The following is a 22,951-nucleotide window of genomic DNA, read 5'->3' on the forward strand; positions in this document are numbered from 1 at the left end:
CAAGTTTTCATGTAGGCAAGTCCCAAAAGGAGGATCAATTAGAAAGCACTGCTAACTTCTTCTGGATATCTGCATTTGGGACTGTTAAAGCATGTGGGAAGGACAAAAGAAAAAGACTAGTTAAAAAATTTCATCTTCCTGGGGAAATAAGGCAGATCTCCAAATCCGTAAAAATTTTGCTTACAAAAAAAGTCATTTTCCACCTGCAACATCAGTAATGAGTCCTGCCTGATGTGTAGGAGTATAACACATCATCGTATTGCCACGAGTTGAATACTTCTCTTTCCCAATGCTTTCCTTTTCCTTCAGTTATAACCAGATGCTTAAAATTCTTAACCGTGCCTGTCACAGTGAAGATGGGTCAAGCCTTGAGGTGACATAATTAGGCACTATCTGATAGATCAGATTTCATAGAAAATTATACTTATTTATACCAGCCACAGTAATAGATCAAAATTTTTGGTGCTCTGGGAAGTTTAAGTTAGAAGAACAGAGTATAAGTTAGCCACAAAGATGACAGCTAGAAATATAAGATTCTGCTAGATAGCAAATAATTCCCTGGTGTTAAAGCTGAGACCTTGGGACCTCTTTCTTTGAGACATAATTCTTCATCTCACAAATAAAACCTCCACACAACCCATAAACAAACAACAAAAAACCCCAACCCATATAAACACACACCCTGAAAACCTACATATGCTATGTGTATTACAGCAACCTTAAAGGTAAACACACAAAGGAAAGTCAGAGAAACATTACACGTTTTGTATCTTCCTCTCCAAGACGAAAAAAAAAGACATTTCAAACAGACTTTTGAGCCAAAATAAAAATCTACCTAAAGAGAATAACAAAACATTTTAATGTCAAGATTTTCAGGCAGAAGGACCCTATTTTTGTGCTCTATTCCTCAAAAATGCATTCAGTTTTTCAGCCAGATTGATTTATTTACACAAGAAAATCCTCTGTGCTTTTAAATTATTGCACTTTGAATGCAAGTGCCGTAATACAGTAAAACCAGACAGAAATAAATATTCCTTCCTACTCCCATCATGAGGTAACATTGCCTTTGTGCTTATATGTTATGAAATATTTCTTTTAAAAAATACATCTATGATAGCAGATACTGCATGAATTACTGAACTAATCAAACATAACTGAAAAATACAAACAAGATTAACATTAATAGAATATAAGTAAAATTTACTTGCCATTTATTTAATGTTCTCTGCACTAATAGTCCTTGAAAGGTACTTTATATATACACAACACTGGGAGTGAAGTAACATCTGTTCACAGTGCTAAAAGACTTTTATACTGGTTTTGAACAGTTGGATTTTTTTTTTTATGTGACTTCAAATCTGTATGACCCACAAAGGTGGGTTATGCAGGACATCTAATATAAGGTCAGCATCAGTAAACACTAGGAATTCAAATATTTGATGAAACTGAAACTTTTACATTCTTTTTCTGTATTATCTGTAAGACCACAGTAGAGAGGATCCCAGCAGATGACCAAAGACCTCACAGTAGGAGGTGCAGCCCAGAGGCAGAAAAAGATTGCAGGACCTTTGGGTGTCTCATTTAATAACTGCAATTTCAAGTCCTCTTTTCTGTATTCTCCTCTCCTGGCAGGAGAATGCAAAAACTTGTTGTCTCAAGATTTTCAATTATTAAGATGGAAACATATTAAAAATAAAGTTTCCAAACTGATCAAAGAAAAACAAACTCTAAACAAAACCAAACACACTTCCACAAATATTAGGGTATGGATTTGAATTAATCATCCAAAATAGTGAAACAGCTTTGAAATCTCAATCCATGCATCTGACAAGACATGCACAAAGTAATGGTGAGCTGACTTCTACTTTGATCAGAGACTATCAAAGAGTTTCTGTGGAGTTAAGCTTATAATTCCCACTGAAATTTAATAGCTAGGGGACTTTAAATGTCTTTGACTCAGTCACACCATCAATTTTTACCTGCTTCTTTTTGGCTGTCAGAAGACTCGAGCTGTTTCTTTTTAGTGCTTGAAAAAACAAAGACAAGTGACATCTAAACATAATCAACATATGCCACCTTTCAGTCTCTTAATAATGACTTAATAAACCTGTCATAACTAAAGCCAGGTGAGTAATTTAATGCTAATTGTTTCCAATTAATTACTACTTTCAAAAAGAAAAGCAAAATGAAATTTTAATGTTTCCATCTTTAATAACTATGAATACTTTCAATTTGCTGCTCACTGAGGAGTTATTCCAACTTTTGCTGGCATTTGTGTAATACTGACCAGCTAATTTATACACAAAATCCAGTTTCCCAAAAGACCTTTGTTTCTGGTGTAAACTTTGATCAAAATTCAACTCAAGAAGAATTTTGAACAATACATTCCAACATAAAAAAACAAACAAACAAACAAACAAACAAACTCCAGAAGCATCAGAAACTTCAGACCATGAGTTTGTTTTCAATTTTTTTTCTTCTTAATGCATTGTTATCTTATCTGCTCATCAAATCCCACATATACAGAAGCTTTTGTCTTTGAGGAAATAAGCACCTTATTGGCAAGAAAAAGCTAGAATTTTCCCTTAGGCTTTACTGAAATACATATACATATATATAGCGTTTTTTTTTTAACACTTGCTTATAACAGTTTAAGGTCAAGCCAGAAAGAGTCACAACCACTGGCACAAACCTGCTGCTGGTCCTGAAGTGGCCACTGCTCAGCCTGCTCCTGCTGACCTGCAGCATTGTCACTCCAGGAACCAGCTTACCCCAATGAGTGCTGCCAACACAGCAGAAGTGTTGGTGTAGAATTACTTTCTATTCCTCACCCTCAGGTAAAACTAAACACCAAGATCTCAGTTCAGAAGTGCTGGAACTTCTGGCTACTGGTACCACACCTTGTGCCCTACTCCACCCCCACTAAATTTGCACACTAGGGCACTGCCAACCAAGTCTGCCTTCTCCATCACCCTCTGCTCATGCATTAGCCCTGCTGAAGCCGAACTCTGCTCCTTGCAAACAGAAGCTTTCTCCACTCAGGTGTGATGGCTTTCCCTGATTCCCCTTCCTCCCAGAGGACTACTGCTGTCTTCTGCAATTCTTCCCTGAAGCAGAGAAGGGTTTCCCTTTAACAAGCCACACAGGTAAAGGGATTAAGTGATAAAGAATAATTAAATTGATGGTCTAATTTAACACTTTACATTTTGCCTGCTTTCACTGTCTGCTGTTTGAGTTCTTAATAAAAGGTTTAATACACTTTTCATGGCACTTAATACTGTGGAACTAAGCAGGCTTTACAACTAAAGGCCTGGGACCTGCCCAACAACTGTTTAATATCCAAGTTGGCACTGTAGGATGCTTCTTTTGCAACCTCATAGCCTCTTAAAGTAATGTACCTGCAGCACTTCAGCAGCTTTGCTCCAGGGCTATGCGAGCTGTTAACCTGCTGTGGGCCCTGGTACCATCTCTCCCTATTTTTAAGGTCTCTGTCCTATCACTGTGCTCCACCACCATTTCCTGGCTCTGATATTTCAGCCCTTAGAGCTGTACCTTACCCTCCAAATCCAACCAGGCAGAGCACAGCGAAACTTTGCCTTTGTTTTCCTCCTGGACTGTGACCAGACACCCCCCAACCCCACACCAAACCCTTCTGCTGTCCACAAGAACATTGTTTCTCCTCCTGACATCCTGGCAGTTTTTCAGATGCTGTCTCAGAGTAATCAAAATTATTGCCTGCACCAGCCTTTGGAGCAGACCAGAGGTGATCAGCAGCTGCACTGAGCTGTCAGGAGCTGAGTGACACATCTATGGATTAATTCCCTGGCCTCTCAGGATGGCATGTATTTGCTGCATGCAAAAATGAGACATCTATTTTCCAAAAAGCAGGACTTGCTTTATAATAGACCTCTGCAGTGCCCAGAGCACCCATTTTTTCCTGTCACTGAATGTAAACAAGCTACAATCTGGAGTGAAATATGGTTTACTAAAGCCACTGAATTGATAGAGCTTCATATTGCTTCATGGCAGATGTTACAAATATGCAGACAGACAGGCCTTATTGATCCAAATGGTTTGCAAAAACTCCACTTGAAAGCATATGTTTCTCTGCTTGACATTTTGACATGAACTACAAGACAAAACCAGGAATGCAAATGCACAAGAGGAAACTGTTCTTGTGTTGTAAAAGCACATTCCCCCTGTCAAAGAGCTGGGTAAATGTTGTACAACTAATCACAGCCCAGAAGAGACAAGCGAGCTGATCTACAGACACAGAACAGGAGGGGAAATCAAACAACACTGACTTGAAACAGCAACTCACAACCCTATTGCACAGCCTCATACAATTGCTGTTTGTTCTCCCTGTGTGCCAGAATCAGTCTGATCCAAGTTTCCCCATTTAGCATGATGTGGCTTTTAGGAAACCTTCATGCAAATAATGACAGTTGCATGCAAAAATGTCCACATCTGTGGTTCAAACCCCAGTGGGTATTTATACTCTGATCTAGTATTTTCCCCATTCTATTTCTAATCCTCACCAGCACCTTACCCACACCATCAGCACTACTCTGTGGAAACCTTCATCCCCCCAGCTAGTATCCCTGTTCTCCAGGGTGTCCTCACGTCCCCCTTCCCACCACTGATCTGGGGCTCTCCTGTGCTCCTCCACAGCAGCAGCAGGCACAAGCTCTCTGGGATGCTTGCAGCAAACACTGTCAGATAACTCACTCCATGCTCACTTTGCCATCATCCCAGAGTCCCCATGGCATGCACTCTAAGCTGTAGGGATCTACTGCCACATTAGTGTTGGCTACACTAGAAGCTGAAAGCTTTCATGACCAAAGCACTCTCCAAAAAATAGGTTCTCACAATAATTTAAGCTAGTTTTCGAATCAAGAAAAATATTACAACGTATTGTCCTGACCAGCTTTTAAATGGCAGCTGAAATGCAGGAACTACCCATTTTCAACAGCTTGCAAATGCCGAACTACCAAATGCTTCAGTTGTGTCCTTCAGGTCTTTGAACAGTAAGTATACCCACTTCAGCAGATTAAAATTATGCTTTCTAAAAAGATAGGGAAACATTTCCAATGTCTGCTTAGATTTATTTGCAAATATGCATTCCAGCACTTTTGGTGGGCTGGAATATTTTACTTCTGGTAAGTAGTTAATTTGGTGGGACTGATCCACTATAAATCATATAAAGAGTTCATTAAACAGAGTTCAAGTTTTTTTCTGCTGATATAGAGAAAAAAACACATAAATCTGTGATCTCTCTTCTTCACAGTTCATAGTCATGGTTCTATGTTCTTTTGTTCTTTTAGCTGCAATTCTCACCTGAAGTGCTGGGCTGCTTTGTGCTATATTTAACCGTTTTGAAAAAAATTCCATCAGAAAACAAATACACGCATTTTACAAAAGATAAATAAATTAAGAAAAAACTGAAATACAAAAGCCTCAAAGACATTCCCTTGAACAAACGAGTGACTTTTTAGAATCAGAATCTAAAAGCAGCCTGATAATTAACTAATGCTGTTATAAGACCTCTGGTTTCATATCTCTTCACAAACAGCTTTAATTATGACATTATAACAAAAGAAACAAAAAACACGCAAAAAAGAAAACAAACAAACAAACAGAACCCCACACACAAACTAAACCCATTCTTTATCTTGAAAACAACCTGGGGGCATGTTGAGCTGTGTTATGTGGTTTTCTACCTAGAAACTCTTGACATTATTTCTACAGTACAGTCAGTCGCATGTAACATAATATTCAGAAATCATTTTCTATCCCAGCCAGTCACCCATGCAGTTGAAGTTTTAGCAAGACACAGAAACATATTCTTCTTTTTTGTTCAAGTTTTTTTCTTATGCTGCTACTTCCTATATCTTGTCTCTCTACAGCTGTACTCCTTATGTTATATAAAGACCAAAACAAATAGAAACCTGAGCACCCTCAAAACTACAGATCTTCATAACTGCAACAAGAATAACTGAACAGTTGCTAAGAGATTAAACTTCTTGCAATGAGACTTAGAGTAAAAGGAATAAAAGCAAAAGACATGGGAAGCTGTGCTCTCAAGCCCAATATAAGAGCCAAATTGTCGCCTACTGAAACTCAGTGTGGTTGATCCTTTCCCTGGAGGAATGCTGATTTACACAGGTGAGAACCCAGGTTTAAGTGTTTCATTCTATCAGCAGACTAAGAGAAAGTGTTTTTGCTGAGACTTCATCTGCAGCAATGGTTACCAAAGCAAGGCAAATATTGGGAATTTCACTTTGTAAGACAAATGTTGCACACTCGTAGTTGTGACTCAGCATAAAAATGTTCTATCAAGTCTCAATTCTGAAATTAAAAAGCAAAATTACTCTTTTTTCCCTTGCAATAGGAAAACATGACGTACTAAGAAATAGGAGCAATGCATTCTTCAGGTTGTAAGCAGATTGCCTGTGGATTGCAAGCAAATAGAAGAAACAGAGTCACATTTTTGTATGAAAATAATTTCTAAACTAATGGATCGATAGAACAAGAGGTACTACAAGTGCTGTGCCACAGATGTCACTTTTATGAATGTTCATCAGCAAAAAGAACTTGACAGAAAAAAAGGTATAGGCATTCTATTTCCATTTCATGTACAACCACCTGTGCAATGAAAACAACCTGGAGGAACCAGAATATTTGGGATCATACATTATTCCCTTTTTTAAGCACACTCAGGGGAAGTTCTGTTTGAAAATCAAGGGCACAGTTTGGTCTTCAGAACTTTCAGGAATTTCTGCAGTTTTTCTACTTCAACTTGCCAGATATTAAAAGTGAAGGGTCAAATCTGCATGTGGTATAAATAAACACAGCTGTGAGAGCTTTGAGCTTATGCTCATTTACATCACATGGAAATTATATTTCTCACTTCTTCTATGAGTAACTCCACATGTATATATATATATGCATGATTGTGAGGTGAATACACATTATATAGACAGTGAATGCTTTGATCTGTCAAAATGAAGATATAAATATAAAACAGGAGACAGAATACGGAAATCATACATTCTGCATTTACCTTGAAAACTGAAAGTTAAGGGGAAAGAAACATGGTTTGTGTTCAAGGAGAACCTGGCGATTTGCTTAAATAATCTAAAACCAAACCACCATCACATGAAACATTTAACAGCTTTCTGTCATGGTTGACAGGCTCAAGATATAACTTGCTAACTTTTATATAAACAAATAATTACTAGACATTTTGGATTCCTACTTCTACAGTATAGACCCTGGTGCAACAAAGCACTCAAGACAGTTAATTTCAAGCAACTGAATAGTCTCAGGGAGTTTGCTGAGCTCACTCACCTGTTCAAAATGAGCCGTATGTTTTAATTTGAGATGTGTAATTTAAATCTATCATTAATCAGCAAAATGCTTCAATCTGTGCATAAAGCAGATTCTTTCTATAGGACTTACCCACATGCTCAAAATACCCTTCTGAAAAGGACTGTGTGATTTGATTCTTCATGATCCTGTTCATTTTAGATGTAATCTTGCAGAGCATTCAAACAGGCAAGTCATATTCTATGTGTAAGAATCAGTGAGATCCAGTATTGTTTGTAAATTAAACCACACTCCCAAACTTTAAAGCACATGGCAAGACGAAGCCAAGAGGAGAACACTGAATATGGAGAATGTTAATCCCCAAAGTAGACTGTATTCACAATTTATTCCACAAGTGCAGTTCACTTTAAATTATTCAGTACAGTGGTTTAGATTATAATACAAACCGGACCTAATATGGTTGTGAAAGCAATGATGCCTCAGTAAAGGAGAGTTTCAATCCCCTGCTCTGAGCTTTGCTGCAGCCAATAAATGGCATGCTTTGTGGGGAAACGGCAAGGGAGCAACTCAGACAATCTTTGACAGGTTTGTTTGCTACAGAATTAGTGCAGAGCTGGCAGGAGTGGCTACGCTGCTGTGCACCAGCAGCTCACCAGGGCTCTTCACCATCCACAAGGGAGGACGTGACTGGGCAACCACCTCACACTGCCAACGTGGCCACTGAGCTGCTCACCCACCTGTGCTCTGGAGGATGCTCAGGATGAGGGCAGACGGCTCCACGCTGTGGGGAGGGAGCACCCACTTCAGCCAAGCCCGAAGTTGTAGGTTTGCACCCTTGTAGCTCCACAAAGATCTCCTTGAAGCTCTTCTGGAGCATGGTCCTCTGCAGCTGCTGAAACCTTAAACTGGCAATAAAACCGAGAGATTTTTTCCAACGCAAATAATTGCACACATTCTCCTAAGCGTCTTTACAGATACCTAGGTGTGCATAGTCTTTTTGCACAGATATTTCTGCCGTAACTAGTTACTGTATTCATGGAAGATAGGCAAAAATCAGGGGAAGAAATGGATATTTTTTCCTGTGGCCATAGGTTTTTTAAGATAATGATAAGAAAAAGTATGATGAAAGAAGAAAGAACATAAATCCCAAGATTCTGTGGGCCGTCTCTAAACAGGATAAATCTAGTCAGCTGACTAGAGCATTATTCATTTTTAATTAGTTTGAAGCAAATAATGCAATTTGTGCCAAGCTGCAAAATCACATTTTCTTTGTGAGGAACTGGCTCAACAACAGAGACAAATTAATCCCTGCAATAGTACTCCTTCTGTAAGCTCAGCATCAATATTCCTCATTTAAAAACTAGTATGCAGAGTATGCTCTTCCATTAGGCTGGTTGATTTTTCTTCCTTACAGCTTAAACTAGAAATGTAAAAATCTGAGGACTTATCATCCCATAAATATACCTGTTGTGTAATTATGCAGATCAAATTAGGAGCAGTCAATGACATGTTTATTTACCCCAAAACCTGACCCAGATTGCCTGCTGACTCTCTTGGAATGTCAATGCATTTTTACCACTGTTCAAACATGATTTTTCACCTTAATGTAGGCAGTGATTTTGCAGCACCAAGATCTACAACCTTTTCCAAAAAGCAGTGTTCTAATAAAGTGAAGAAATCCAGCTACAAATGGAAGTTACAACCTAGCTATAGGGATACATTTGAGAAGACACAAAATTATTACAATTCTGAAAGAAAGTAATGGTCCATTAGTGATGCGGGGGGGGAGGCAGCGGGCAGGGATAAGTTATCTTGGGCATTTGAATGACTTGGGAAGGAAACAATGTGGTTTGTTTTGATTTCTTTTTTTTTTTGTCATACGAAATTACAGTGGTAATATTTGAAGAATGAGACAATAAATTCGCTATATATGTTGCTCTATCTTTGTCCTCTGTGTTTCACAGACAAAAAAAAAAAAAGCATTTTACAGCCATTTTTACCAGGATTATAGACATGGCAATTAAAATGTTTCTCTTAACAAAATCAATGGAAAAACAAGCAGAGCTGTGCTTATAGTCATGAGCTTAGCCTTGTCATTCAGGGATATGACTTTAACAGCGAGCTTTGGATCCATTATGCAGCAAATTCATTGAAATCTTAAAGAAAGAAACAGCACTAGCGGGCACAGTCGCTGCAACACCATTATCTATCTCCTGCCCCTTAAAGCTCTTTCTTGTCTCACTCCTTTCAGTCATTGGTTCCTCCCCATTTTCAGTCTTATAGATGAGACACAAAAAAGAGCTGATCGTTTTTTTTTAAAAGCTTTACCCTTAACCTCAAACCTGTTGTTTATCAAAGCATTTATATATATTTAATATATGTCATATTATATATATTATATATATATATATTATATATAACACAACACAGAAGGTTAAATAAAAGGAACCACACAGCAGACATGTAAAAACACAATTCAATAATTCTTTGCTTAAACTTAGAAACTGTGCAGAAATTTAAATTGTTGTTAGAAGGAAAAAGTTCTCTCTTTTTTCTGTTTATTATTTGTTGGATTTTAGTTATAATTTATGTTTAAAACATTTGTTACTGCTATGCTAATACCAGCTGTTACATTCTCTGAGTAAATTGCCGTCTTGACTATGAAATAGTGTTCTGGGGAAATGAGAGATTTGAGCATGGTGAACTTTTCTAGCAAAACCAGATAATTTTTTGCTCTCTCAATAAAACAAACAAAAAAACAAACCACAAAAAAAAATCAACCAAACAAACTAAAAAAAAGGCAGAACCAAAAAAAAACCTAAACCAAAATGGGAGCGGCAAGGAAATAAGAGCTGAAATCCACAGAGAAAAAAATAGTACGGCCTTCTGTCCCAGTAACTGGTCTTCTTTGGCACTTGAGAACGATCACAAGTAGTTTGCCTTTTTATTCATATAGAACAAAATTTACAAAGTCATTCATACATTTTTGTTTTGTTTTGTTTTTTTTCTTTTGCTTTTTACTGACTTTGAAAATTGGGAATATTCAAAATACACTTTTACCCCACTTCATTCTTTCATTATTTACAGGTATATACAAGAAAAATGTAAGAGTTTGTTTCATTTTTTTTTGTTGTTTCTTTTAAGTTTTGTATTAAAAAGCTCTGCTGGTTGTTTTACTGTTTATTTTCATCATATGGATGTTCCATGCGAGGGCTCCATTGCTTCTGGAATGACTCCCCCCGGCACAGACTGAAATGACATTGGGATCGGGGTTTTCACGGGACTCTGCCGAAATAGTCCTCCATTTGGCGACCTGTGTTTACACTGTATGGAGGGCATGGTGGCCGAGCTGCTCAGGGGCAGCGGCAGGCTGCTGCCCGAGGCAGCTGTGAGTGTCCTGCTGGCACCATGAGTTGTCTGTTCTGGTAAAAAGGTGGTGACAGAAAGTTGTGTGTTCTGGTATTCGCGTACCGGCTCCAGGGTCTGAGTTGGCTGCATACCACCAATCTCCAAGGCTGAGATTTCAATGGACGCTGGAGAGATCTGCTTGTGGGCTATGTCTTCATCAATTAAACTGTTCATGCGTCTATGGACCTGTTCCAGGTTCACTTCTTTGTCCTAGTGAAGAAGAAACCAAAACAATCAGTCCAAACACAATCACCAACCCCATCCGGCCCCCTTCCACTTCTGTGTGCCAGGAGTTGTTGTTTATTCATTACATCTCTTCGATTTCACTTGTACCTGTGCAAAACCTCAAGGTCTGCCCAACATCTCCAGCTGAGAAACACATGCTGAAGAAAACATAAGCTCAATCTCAGCCTGCGAAAACACCGATGTTGTCAATACCATCCTCCTTGGAAGTAAACTGATGGCTCTGGGTCAGCTAACAGGAGCTGGCACCAAGGACAAGCGCATTCCACAAACCCTTTGTTCACCCTGAACAAGCCCAGATAAAAAAAAAGAAGCAGGCAAACAAATGACCTGTGACTCCAAATTCCAGTGAGCAGCTTACCACTTTGTAACCACAAGATCTCTCACCACTGTCTCATCCAGCTGCAGTGCCTTTTCTAAGGAACATGTCAGTAAAACACTGTACAGTCTAGCTGACTCCAGGGTAGTTGCTTCATGTGCCAAAATCTACTGATCAGGGCTTGTGGTGCTGAAGAAATCTTATTTGCCCAGTAGGAAGCCCTGGGTGGCCAATGTAGTACATACTACAGACCTACTGGAACAGCACTGAGACCTACTCTGGGAGCTGTAGAGAGGGGACCACTCATTTGTGTTTTGAACAGTTGTGTGACCAGCTGTAACCTGTCTGTCATCTTGACATGTCATCTGGCATATGTCTCTGGTCAGTGCCTGGGAGAGTAACGCTGGTCTTTAGAAAATGTATCACCATCTGAGAATGCATTAGCTAAGGGTCTCAGAATGGACTCCTGAAGAGACTTTCATCACCACTTGCTTAACATGTTTTAGCCTCCAGGAGGAAATACAGCCAAGGAAGTCGTCTTTGAAACCTGAAGCAGCCAAGACCTACAATAGGCTGTTTATCACTTCGGCGCAGCATTCAGGCTGCTCAATTTGGAAAGCAATGAAACTGGCAGGGCAAAGGCAACCACCTGGGATGCTGTATGACTGGATTCTAATAGCTAGCATTGTACTACCAATAAAAAGGTATTGTATTATATAATTTCTCTGTATTTCATAAAGCACAGCTATGATCTGCAATTGTAGTTATTTAATGCATGTCTAACATACAGAAGACTAACAGCAAAGCATCTATAAAAGCCCAACAGTCCTGGACATGGAGAACTTCCCTGGTCTGACAGAAACCTGTAATTACACTAGGCAGCTAGCAAGTTTCCAGCCTAAAAAGCAGGAGCACCCAAATTTTTTTATATTCCAGTAATTCCTGGTTGCCCGCAGACCAACATGTTGGTAAAACCCAATTCCAGCAGTCTTACCGATGTTCTGATTCATTCCAAAAACTAGGCTCTTGGAACAGAGTAGTATAAGGTGCCACTGCCACCCACTCCTCATGATCTCTTGCCACTGGTGTTCAGGTGGAGCACAGAGAAGTACAATATTATTCCAGTGGTATCCACTGCTACACAACATTGCTTTCACCTATAAATTGACAAGTCAACTCCAAAGCCCTTGATTCCAGTCAATGTCAACTACAGATTTGATTCTAACCCTCTGACTTAACACCACTTCTACATTACTCAAGAACTGTTGGATTTGCTGATCTCTGCATGGATTTGGAAACGTATTCGTGTTACATGATGATGAACCCAAACCTGTGTCCTTAGCTTAGGCTAAATCCATATTGTTTTCAACTGGCCTACAATTGTTCAACAATTACTGGTCTGAGTTGCACATTGCACCTCCTTTGCTAATCAGTAGAAAATGAATTCCTACTTCATTTACATCAAAAATCTAACAAAGCTCCCAAGAATCCTGGGAATATCATCTTCCTTACTAGTATATATATATATTTTTTAAATACTGCTTTTTCAGGTAAATCCACCAGTCAGATAATTTTGAGTTACAGAAAATCAATGGACAATAAATAAAAAAATAAATATTTGTGGCAGAAAGGGACCATACAATACTTGATCAGATAACCCTTGCAGCTGCATTAAGTTCTTGCCAATAGACATACCTGACCTGTCAGGCACTTCATTCAATAAGTTAGACAATGCACCAAGCTGGCAAAAACACCAAGGTTCTTTCATAAACTCTGTAGCTAGGGAATTAATGGATTTGTAGTATAATGGCCAGACGATTACATGGATTTAATTCATAATTTTATTATATTTCTAGAATTAAAAATGTGGACTGGGGGCAAGTGTGAGAACTGTTCTTATACTATTCCCTGTTGGGAGTAAGGACTAGACCTCTATGGGCTGTGTTTTCCTCAGCTCTGGGCAATGAAAACTTGTTGCAAAGTTCTGCTTATCCACAAACTTCAGCTGCTACCACCTATGATGATTTCTATGTCTAAGAAAGGTAACTCCCAGAGGCCTATTACATAATGGTTCTTTAGGTACCCTGTACTATTTCTTTTCTCAAAAATGTTGCTAGCTTTGATTCAGACTCCTAGGCTGGCATCCTAGTTATCTGGGACCCATATTTGTTCATGGCTCATTTGCATTTTTCTGAGCCTTTGCCAGATAATAATGCCTTCTTCAGATCATTTCAAGTGAAAATAGACATCAAGATTTTATTTGTTTTTGTATTTTTTGATTGCAAGCACATCCTCAGTGCATTCCATCTTGCTTTGCTACAGGAATAAATAGAATGTGACTGGGATAACTAGCCAAGCCAGAGGGAAATGTAGAGTTTCAATATTTGCAACATGCAGTCATTAACTATTTGCAGAAGAAAAATACATTTGTGAATGAAGTGTGCTCTTTATTTGGAGCATCTGTGCACAAAAGGTCATAAAATTCAAAGGATGAATTAATCCTGGTTATATATTTATTTTAGCTCTTTTAAGATGTAAACATGAAGAGACACAGATGGGATGCTCCTAACAGAAATCTCCTGGTCCAGACCAGAGGGATTATCAAGCACCACGTGTTTTGGAACTTTTCCCTCTGCTGGCCTAACAGGGTTGCCCTCTTGTACTGTGTGCAGTCCAGCTCTGGGACAGCGTTCCTCAGAAAATGGTGAATTTGCAGTTGCTTAAGATTCACAATATACACTTATGTTTCACTGTGCTGAAGTTTTCATTATCAAGAAAAAGAAAAATGTTAATTCCTGCACACAGACAACACATTTTATCTACAACAGAACACTTTATGAAGTAAGTAGAGAAGTAAATGCTTGGGATTTTTTTTAAGGGGTAGGAGTGGGGATTTCATTTGCCTAACTCTAAGCCCTTTTTCAGCAGTAAGGACAACTTTCTGGCCTTATTAGCAGCAGAAAAAACTTTTTAAAGGCTTCCAAGAGCCCAGAAATTCACATTATTCCTTCTTTTTGTTGTTAAAATAAAATGTTTATAAAGGTTAAGGAAAACAACTCTGTCTCTGAAGAATAACAAAAACACATTTTTAAAGGTTCTCCCCTTTTTCTTTGTCTTATTACCCGAAGAGCAGCTAAATAACTAAATGTCAAGCTTTTCATGAAACTACCTTAATGTGGAATGAAGGATTTTTCAAATGCTTAAAAAAACCCTAAAGATAAAATTTAGAAACCCTTGAAAAGATTAGTTTGCTGTTACATTCTAGAAGACTGCCTTGAATCCCAGTATTTATAGAACTGAAGGTAGGAAAGCTTTATTTGACAAGCCAAGCTCTAGAATTTCTAAATTCTGAAAAACCTCATCTTTCTTTTCCTTTATTGTTTTCCTGGAAAATTCAGTAGCAAAGCATATGCTACTGAACAGTTACAAGGTAAACAGAAAGAAGTCAAATGGTAATAAAGTCAGAAAAACAAATCTTAAATGTTATGATGTTTTGCTCCCTTGTCAGCTCATTGTTCTCCTTTATTTTTAGATCTAGAATTCTCATTAAATATGGGCTATTTGTTATAATTTCTAATCACTTAGGCTGCATTTTCTTTCATTTCATGAGGCTTTGCTACCTTAACTGTGACATGGTAATGTAGCATTGCAAAAGATTTTCAAGCTTTTGAATGCTGTAACTTTTCTCTATTTTTGCATTTATCTCTGACAAAATTAATGAATTAAATTTAATAAAGTATTATAAATTAATAATTGAAGCTTGGAGCCCAGGAATGGCAGCTGAATGGAAAAACCAGGAGCCATAGTGGAGCTTGCGGTGATAGTTTTCTAGCACAGAGACTTCCCTTACCCAAAAGGGAACCCCTCGGGGGAAGCCTCACTGCTCCTCCTCACAAAGGTTTTTTGTTTCAGCTCCTCTTAGCTCCAGTTAGGTCTCCCCAAGAGCTGAATGAATGAGCTCCAAACGTAATACTTCAGTGTTTGTGACAGACACATTAACAAAGGTTTCTTCTCTTTCTTTTTTTTCTACTTAATATGCAAAACTCAGTTAATATTATAAATATGTCATATCTCCAATGCTTCATGCACATTCAACTTCACTTTTCATACACGGCTACATTGGATAAATGTATACGCTTGTGTTGCCAGAAGGAGATCAAATATTTTTCCATTGGTACCTTCATAATTCTATTTTCAATATTAATGTTGTACTCCAAATACATCAGTTGAGGAAATTAATCAGTGAAGGGAAGAAAAAAATATCACGTGTAAGAAAAATGAATTATAAATACAGGCTTAACCTCCTCAAGCTTAAGGAAAACAGCTAACCAAACACTGCTGCTGGTCAGGAAATTATCTTATTCATAAATACCAATTTAAATGTAATTCTTCCCCAAGGAGTTTGAGTTCTAGAAGAGTGAATGAAGGGCATGTTTCTGATACGTCCCAAGCACTTGATCATGAGTGACAGGCTCAATGGCCGATGACTGACAGTAGAAGCACAGTTTGGCAACTGTTGGCACGTGCTCGAAGGATTCTCACCAGAATTATCTGGGAATAAATAACCCTGCAGGACTGCACTTGCAAGAAAACAAGTTTGGCCTTATCATGTGGAGACAAATTATGGCAAAATATAAATGTAGACAGGATGATTTACAGAGTAATCCATATTTTTTTCTAGCTTATTTTCCATGACTTTTGACAGTGGGCTCTAACAAAAGCATGTGGGCAGCCAGACTGAAAGAACATTAGCCTTCTTGGGAGGTTTGGAGTCAGTTACCATTGTCAAATTTGAGAAACACCTCACTGAGTGTTGGAAAGATATTGCCTACATCACAATAAGTACAATTAATTCAAAGGTAACGCTGTTAGCTGCCAGGTGTGGAACAACTGGGATTTTCCAAAAGGAAGATTTTTGAGAAAAATATTTTTATTAAAGACACTAATGTGACCTTTTGTTCTTACTCATGATTTCTTTGATCTTATCACAAAGTTCAAGAGAAGCCACTCAACAAAATAAAAACATGGCAAGCTGATGAAGCAGTTTCAGTAAGGCCAAAGAGGGAGAACAAATGCCCAAAAAGGAAGGCCAGATATCTGCAGAAATTTGATGCTAAACTGTGCCAAAATGGTGATAAGTTGCATCTGTATCCCACACATGCAAATTAAACCACAATAGACCAGAGGAGAAGAAAAAGACTGATGGTCCTGACCCTAAATATCAACCACTAAAAATTCAGAAATGTAGGCAATATGGGCAGACAGACACATACTTGGAGGGACTGTCGTGAATGTGTCGATACCTGCTGGTCAGATGCTGAAACAGTGCTAAGTGTTAAAAGCCTGTTAAAGTAGTTCTTAATAAGCCTCAGAAGATATGCAGAAAACAATGCCTGAGCATCTTTTAAAGTAATATAGACTTAATCATCAATCATGGAGATTTCTCTTTTGTTTGCTTGTTGTTTATGTCTTGGGTGACAATATGAAGGATTATCTTTCTGTGAGAGAATGAAACCATATTACCTTTTCATTCTGTGAAATAACTATTTTTAAAAATAAGGCAATTTTGTGATCAGGATGAAGGTTCAAAATTTGAGTCAAGCCCCTGCGTCAGACAGACATTTCCTTTTCTGGCCTTGACCCGGTCACATACCAGTCCCTCTACCATCCATATAAAACACCTCTTAACCCACACATATATGTTAAAAAACACGAGTATCAGCTGCCATGAGACACAGATCAAGGGAAGGCACACGTATACCAGCTAAGCAGAAAGGAAATGTCCGAGGCACTTCCATGCACAGACAGACATACTGCAGAACTGAAAACCAGCAGAGAAATAAAACTGAAACTGCGAGCTTTCCATGCTCAGGCACCCACAGGCTATTCTCAGCTCAGAGTCAAACCCACAGCTCCCAGCTCCTGTCTGTGGGATTTCAGACATCATGGATTCAAACATTTAGCTTGTTAAGGAGAAATGAAGAAGCAGCAGCTCGGCATATGTACATTTGTTCAAGATTATTTTGAAATTCTGTCTTCACCCAGGGTCATTATCATTACTTTCAGCTGCAGCTACTGCATATGTAAAGCTGTAATTTTAATTTATTCCAGGAGGCTCTGACAGAGTAGCAAAACCAGACATAATTAGCTTGCTTGAGAAGAAAAAGTAGTGATGATGTATGTAATAGATACGCTGCAAAACAATGACAGCACAGTATGGTGTTATATTAATACAAATAACCCATTTTTAATAAGACTCAGTTTGCCACACTCATTATTCTTGAGATTCCACAGTCGACAATGCAGTGAAATGCAGACAGACGTGTAAACAGATGCAGCAATGATGTATGTTTGCTGTCATTAATTTAACACAGGCAACTGACCTAGTCAAATGGCACTTAATGTTACATAAAATTTGCTGAGTGGTTTCTGAATGTACTCTGCTAGATGCCGGTGTGGCTGTAACAGTATCTTATTAGAAATAAGGACAGAGGTACCTCAAGAGCCTACTTGAAAAACTACTTTTATAAACAGACCCAAATCTGCAATCAATGTTCTGCTCTTATAAGTGGAAACTATACCATGTATTTTAAATTAGCAATTAAATAATCTATCATCTATAAAACAGCTGTTAGAAGAATGCATTGAGACTGACATTCATTGGTGTCCAGTAGACTGTTATCCAATTGAAAGAACAAAAGAAATTAGTTTTGCAATGTATTAATGTGTAATCATCTTCAAAGAAACAAAACTTCATAAAAAATATGTACAAGAGGCCACCTTATTCACTAGGAGGTGCTCTCCTTCACCAGAGAGCAGAAATTCTTTTGTGAAGAGACAGTAAGATTCTTTTCCTTCTAAGTAAACCTGAAAAAAAAAAAGTGAGAAATAACAGAACACTGCAAAGACAATGTTACTGTGACAGAAATTCTTACAAATACATGGCCAAAGTTTATTCCCACCTACCTACAGCCAGAAAACACCTGTAATTGGTGAAAGGAATGAAGCATTACCAAAAAACCTAGAGACCGATGTAGCAACAGTGACTTGCTACAGAATGACTACAAGCAGCAAGGGTTTCAGGAAACAGCCTGTGTCTCCCAACACTCACGTTTCCCTCTTATTCAAGTTGGATTTATCTAACCTGAAGTCACATCTAGTCAGGGATCTAGTTCTGCAGATGGCTGTGACTGTCTCACAGTCTGTGTCTGTGAGCCTTCTCCAGAAATGCAGCAGGCAATAAGCTCTTCACCAGGCCGCTAAAGCTGAGGATGCACACCAACTTAAAACAGCTAAACTTCTGTCTTTGTTCTACTTTCTGTCTTCAACTGCATCACCACACTATGGAACTGTGTGAATGAATATGCAGATGATGTACCAATGGGACATGCATCGCACATTTGGTGACAGCAGGTAGCCCCACAGTCTCTTGCAGTGATCTGCTCCCACATTCACCACAATTAACTCAGTGCAATCGCAAAGAAACACTGGCTATTCCTCACAATCAACAGCAGATTCAAACCTGCAAGGTAAGACGGTGTGATAGCATCCTCATTTGTTACTCAATACAAAACAGGAATACCTCAGCCTCATGCTGAGCTATTCAAGCTTTAAAAACCTTACCAACCTTGGTTCATAAGCATTAGAAGCTGGTGACTCAACTACAAAGAAAATGAATGACTAGTTTGCATTTTACATGTTTCCACAATTTTCATGAGGTTAAAAATAAACATTTTTCAACGCAAGCAGCAAAATGCAGTATTGAATGAGTGCAGGTTGATGAGCATGCCAATGTCACTGCAAAGGAACTCTTTTAGGGGAAAGGAAAACTTGCACATGGGGAAACCTTGACTGTGCATACGCTGCATACATTGTATTTACAGGCATTTCCAACAACACAAAGGTGAGGTTCAAGGGAACTTCCACGGAGAGGTAAAGATGAGGAGAAAACTAGCAAGGATTCATCTATGCAGGCATTTTCAACAACAAACCAGTTATCTGTATGTTTATTATAAATTCTCACCATGCTTCTGAGGCCCAGCCTCACATCATTGGCCATCTCCACATAGAAAGGGAAAGGAAGATATGGGAAGAAAAAAAAAGGATCAAGATAGTGAGGCTAATAAAGTAATTATTATTTCATTCTTTTTAACAAACCATATACTTATTACTTCTTATTCTTCTGGTTTGAAATAGCAAATTCTAGCCACTGCAAACGAAGAGGATGGCCCTGAAGAGGGTGGTGTATTTCAGAATTCAACTACATCTAAAATGACTCTGTGGGGTGATAGATTGTTCTTTTATGAAGCAAAGATTAGATTCACAAAAGTTCTGTTTCAAAACTCACTAAAAATCAATGGTTTCTTTACATTTCGTTGCACAGTTTTAAAATCATAATTTATTATCTAGTCTATAAGGGATGTAATTTTTCACTCTGCTGAGCCCAAAGCAAAGCAACACTACCCTGTAACAGTCTGATTTATTCTACTGGAGCATCAGGCATAACAGATTGCTCTATCATCATCATCCTTCACCATTTCAGACTAGTGAAGTCCAAATCTCAAAAGTTCCCATTTTTTTCCTATTATGCCAAGAGTAGAAGAGAGAGTTGGGACAGGAGGCACAAGGAGTTGCTTCTACAACAAGCAACAGTCATCTCACAAAACCCCTTCTCTCCACTGCTGCTGTGAGAAAGCTTTTGAAAACTCTATTCTTGACTATTAGTCACAAATATTTTAATTAAACACTGAATTTTGAAAAGGTTTCTGCACCCCCATTCAGGGCTGTATTTTGGAAACTGCCCAAGCCCCTATTTCAACATGAGAAGATATGGCCAACCAGATCATTAACATAGCTCACCATAATAAAAACCTGACCAACAATTTCCCAAAAGAGAACTCTTGGATGCTGAGTACTTCTGAAGAAATAGTACTTGTTATGTTGAGTAAAGGATGGTTCTGAACTTGTGGAAAATCATAATCAAACCATTTACTTTGTGTTTTGCTTTGGTTTTCTTTAATAGTATTTTCCACAATATTAATACCTTTGATTCTTTAATATTTTGCCAGTATTGAACACAGGTTATTTCAGGTATTATAAAATGATTTAAATTCAATGGATAAATAGATTCATAAATCGCTTTTTAATATTAATGTAAGACAAGCTCAATCTTCAGCAAACCACTTCAATGAACATGTAACTTCCAGTTTTTGCTTTACACGTTGTTGGTTTCAGAGCAACTCAGTTTTGATCCTACAACACTAAAATTAGTGAAGTGTTTTAGTGATCTGGGTGAGATCAGGATCAAACTCTTATCTAATTTTAAGTACATGTTTGAATGTTTAGTTGCATTAAGGCCTAAGATACTTTATAAACCACAAAAATGTAAAAAAAATTTAAGAAACCAAACACATTTTATTTTATTTTTATTTTAAACTTCTACTGATTTCATTATCACTGAACATTCAACATCCCCTTAAAAAGTCAACTTTAAAACACCCCTGTAGGCTGAGATAAAATTTACAAACATTAGCTCCGCAAACATTGTGTGAAGAATCTAAAAGAATCCAACACATTAAGGCTCCAATTCAGTAAAATGCATAAGCTCATGCCAAGCACATGAGTAGCCACAGAAGTTGTCTGTGATAGGGGTTGTAATGCAACTTAAGCAAGTACTCAAATTCATCACCAAACTGGAACTTTAAACAGGTTGTTTCTTTCCTACTTCCTTGCATAGCAACATTAATTTTTTAAGCTTATTCCTATATTTTCCCGTTCCCCTAAGGTTCACACTGAGTAAATCCAGATTATATCCCTAAGAATCCCATTACCAGGGCTTTCTTATATGACTGAAAGAAAAATTAAATCAAACACAAAAATCCTTTCCTTGCAGCCAGGGAAATACACTGGAATCAAACTTGAATGCTTCAATACTGCTTTGGGTAGCATGAGCCTGGGCCTGATGTCATTAATCACAGGGTTGACATGTCACTTTTAAATGCATTGCAGCCTTGACCTAAATCTATGGTGATCAATAGCAAGAGCTGACTGATTTCATTGGACTCTGGATAACCACACCGTCTGTGACCAGATACCAGACAATATCTGCTTCACTGTTAAGAACCCTCTAAGGAGACGATCTTGTTTCTTCCCTCATGTAAGAAGCCAACACTGAGTTAGTCAAGATGCCCTTCCGGCTATTATCAGTTTTTGTAAAAGGCAATTTATATATTATACCTCCACTTTTCCTTTTTTTTTTTTTTTTTTTCCTGTTTTCTTTTAAATTATTCTTCCGGCTTATATTTCTTCATCAAACAACATTATGTTTTGCATTCTGTGATGTCTGATTCCTAACACCACTATTCTGATTTTAAAATGCTAGTTAAATGAAGTTTCTCAGCTCATTACATTCAAAGCTAGTTTGAAACTGAATTTCTAGATGGCATTAAAATGCATTATTTTGCCAGTTTTTGCATTATTTATTTTCCCCCAAAAAAAACTTTATTTATTCTTAGAAAAGTAGAATACAATACAGTGGTACAAACAAATGATCATTTATATGCAACTGAGCAAAAAATGTACAAAGATTTCAGACATGTCATAAAAATACAGAAAAAAAATAATTTAAAATAAAAACCAGATAAAATATAGAGGACATGCGATGAAGGGAAAATAAAATATCAGTTTGATGATCTCAAGTTTCCTTTCACTCTCAAAAGGAACCATCCCTGGAGAAATCAAATTGTCAGATAAAAAGATAACACCACAAAGGAGACAAGGTAAATGAAGTGACAAAGAAAAAGACAAGGAAAGTGAAAATAATGGTGAAAGCATAAGATTTTAATAATCAAAAATAAAACTGCAGACACCATGCTGAATTTACAGAAGCCTCAATTGCCATGGAATAATATCTGGTTGGAGAACTGAAGTGAGATGAATACGGTGCAAACCACAATTCTCAGCAGTGATGGATTTTGACCCATTGGACTCGTAGCTGCTAGCTCATATTTCCACTCCTAAGGTATGCTGGGTTTCATCATCTTCTAATTCCAATGTCCTAGTGGGTAACTTTCATGACTGCTAAAGCTGAAAAAATGGATTTTTGAGGTAGGCTGGAATTTGCATATCTTCAAACAGGAGAACTTAAGGCAGATCACACAAGGCTGCCCTGGCCACAGATACAGGTTTTATTTCTTTCACCCTGCATACTACAGATATATTTGTGATATTTTTTAGAGTAATTTTGCTGCCTCTCACTATCCTATAGAGCTAGAAAGTATTGCAGAGTCTAGACTTTCTGAGATTTAATAACATTTAAAACATTATGAAGCTGGGAGTAGTCAGAAAGTAGAATGATAAGATGCTGTTACTAGAACACAAGCTTGTTCCCACTCTGGACAGTACCTGAATTGCTACCCACTTTTAATAATTTAAAAATAAAAAGTGAGAACAGAAAAGTGAAGAGAGTCTGCTGAATAAAATGATTTGGCAGAAGCATTAGATAGTTAAAAATAACAAACTAAGCTGTAAAGACTGTGGTTGTTAATGAATTATAAATTTGACACAAGTTACGAGGCAATGACTAGTAAGCAACTCAGGACGTGGAAAATGATGCTATTTCCTGAACCAGTAAAAAACCAGAATCTTCATGCA

General features: G+C 37.8%; 1 protein-coding gene across 1 annotated transcript in view; it reads right to left on the reverse strand.

The window, feature by feature from the left end:
• Positions 1–10,013: 10,013 nt before the first annotated feature.
• Positions 10,014–22,951, reverse strand: part of GRID1 (glutamate ionotropic receptor delta type subunit 1) — a gene marked incomplete at its 5' end in the record, with an annotated part of 523,307 nt that continues 510,369 nt past the window's right edge. The window contains one exon of the mRNA XM_082052805.1: positions 10,014–10,947. Coding sequence (XP_081908931.1) covers positions 10,519–10,947 — 429 coding nt within the window. The 3' untranslated portion in view covers positions 10,014–10,518. The remainder of the gene's footprint in view (positions 10,948–22,951) is intronic.

Source organism: Streptopelia decaocto, assembly GCF_964273445.1.
Source record: "Streptopelia decaocto genome assembly, chromosome: 5".
NCBI lineage: Eukaryota > Metazoa > Chordata > Aves > Columbiformes > Columbidae > Streptopelia > Streptopelia decaocto.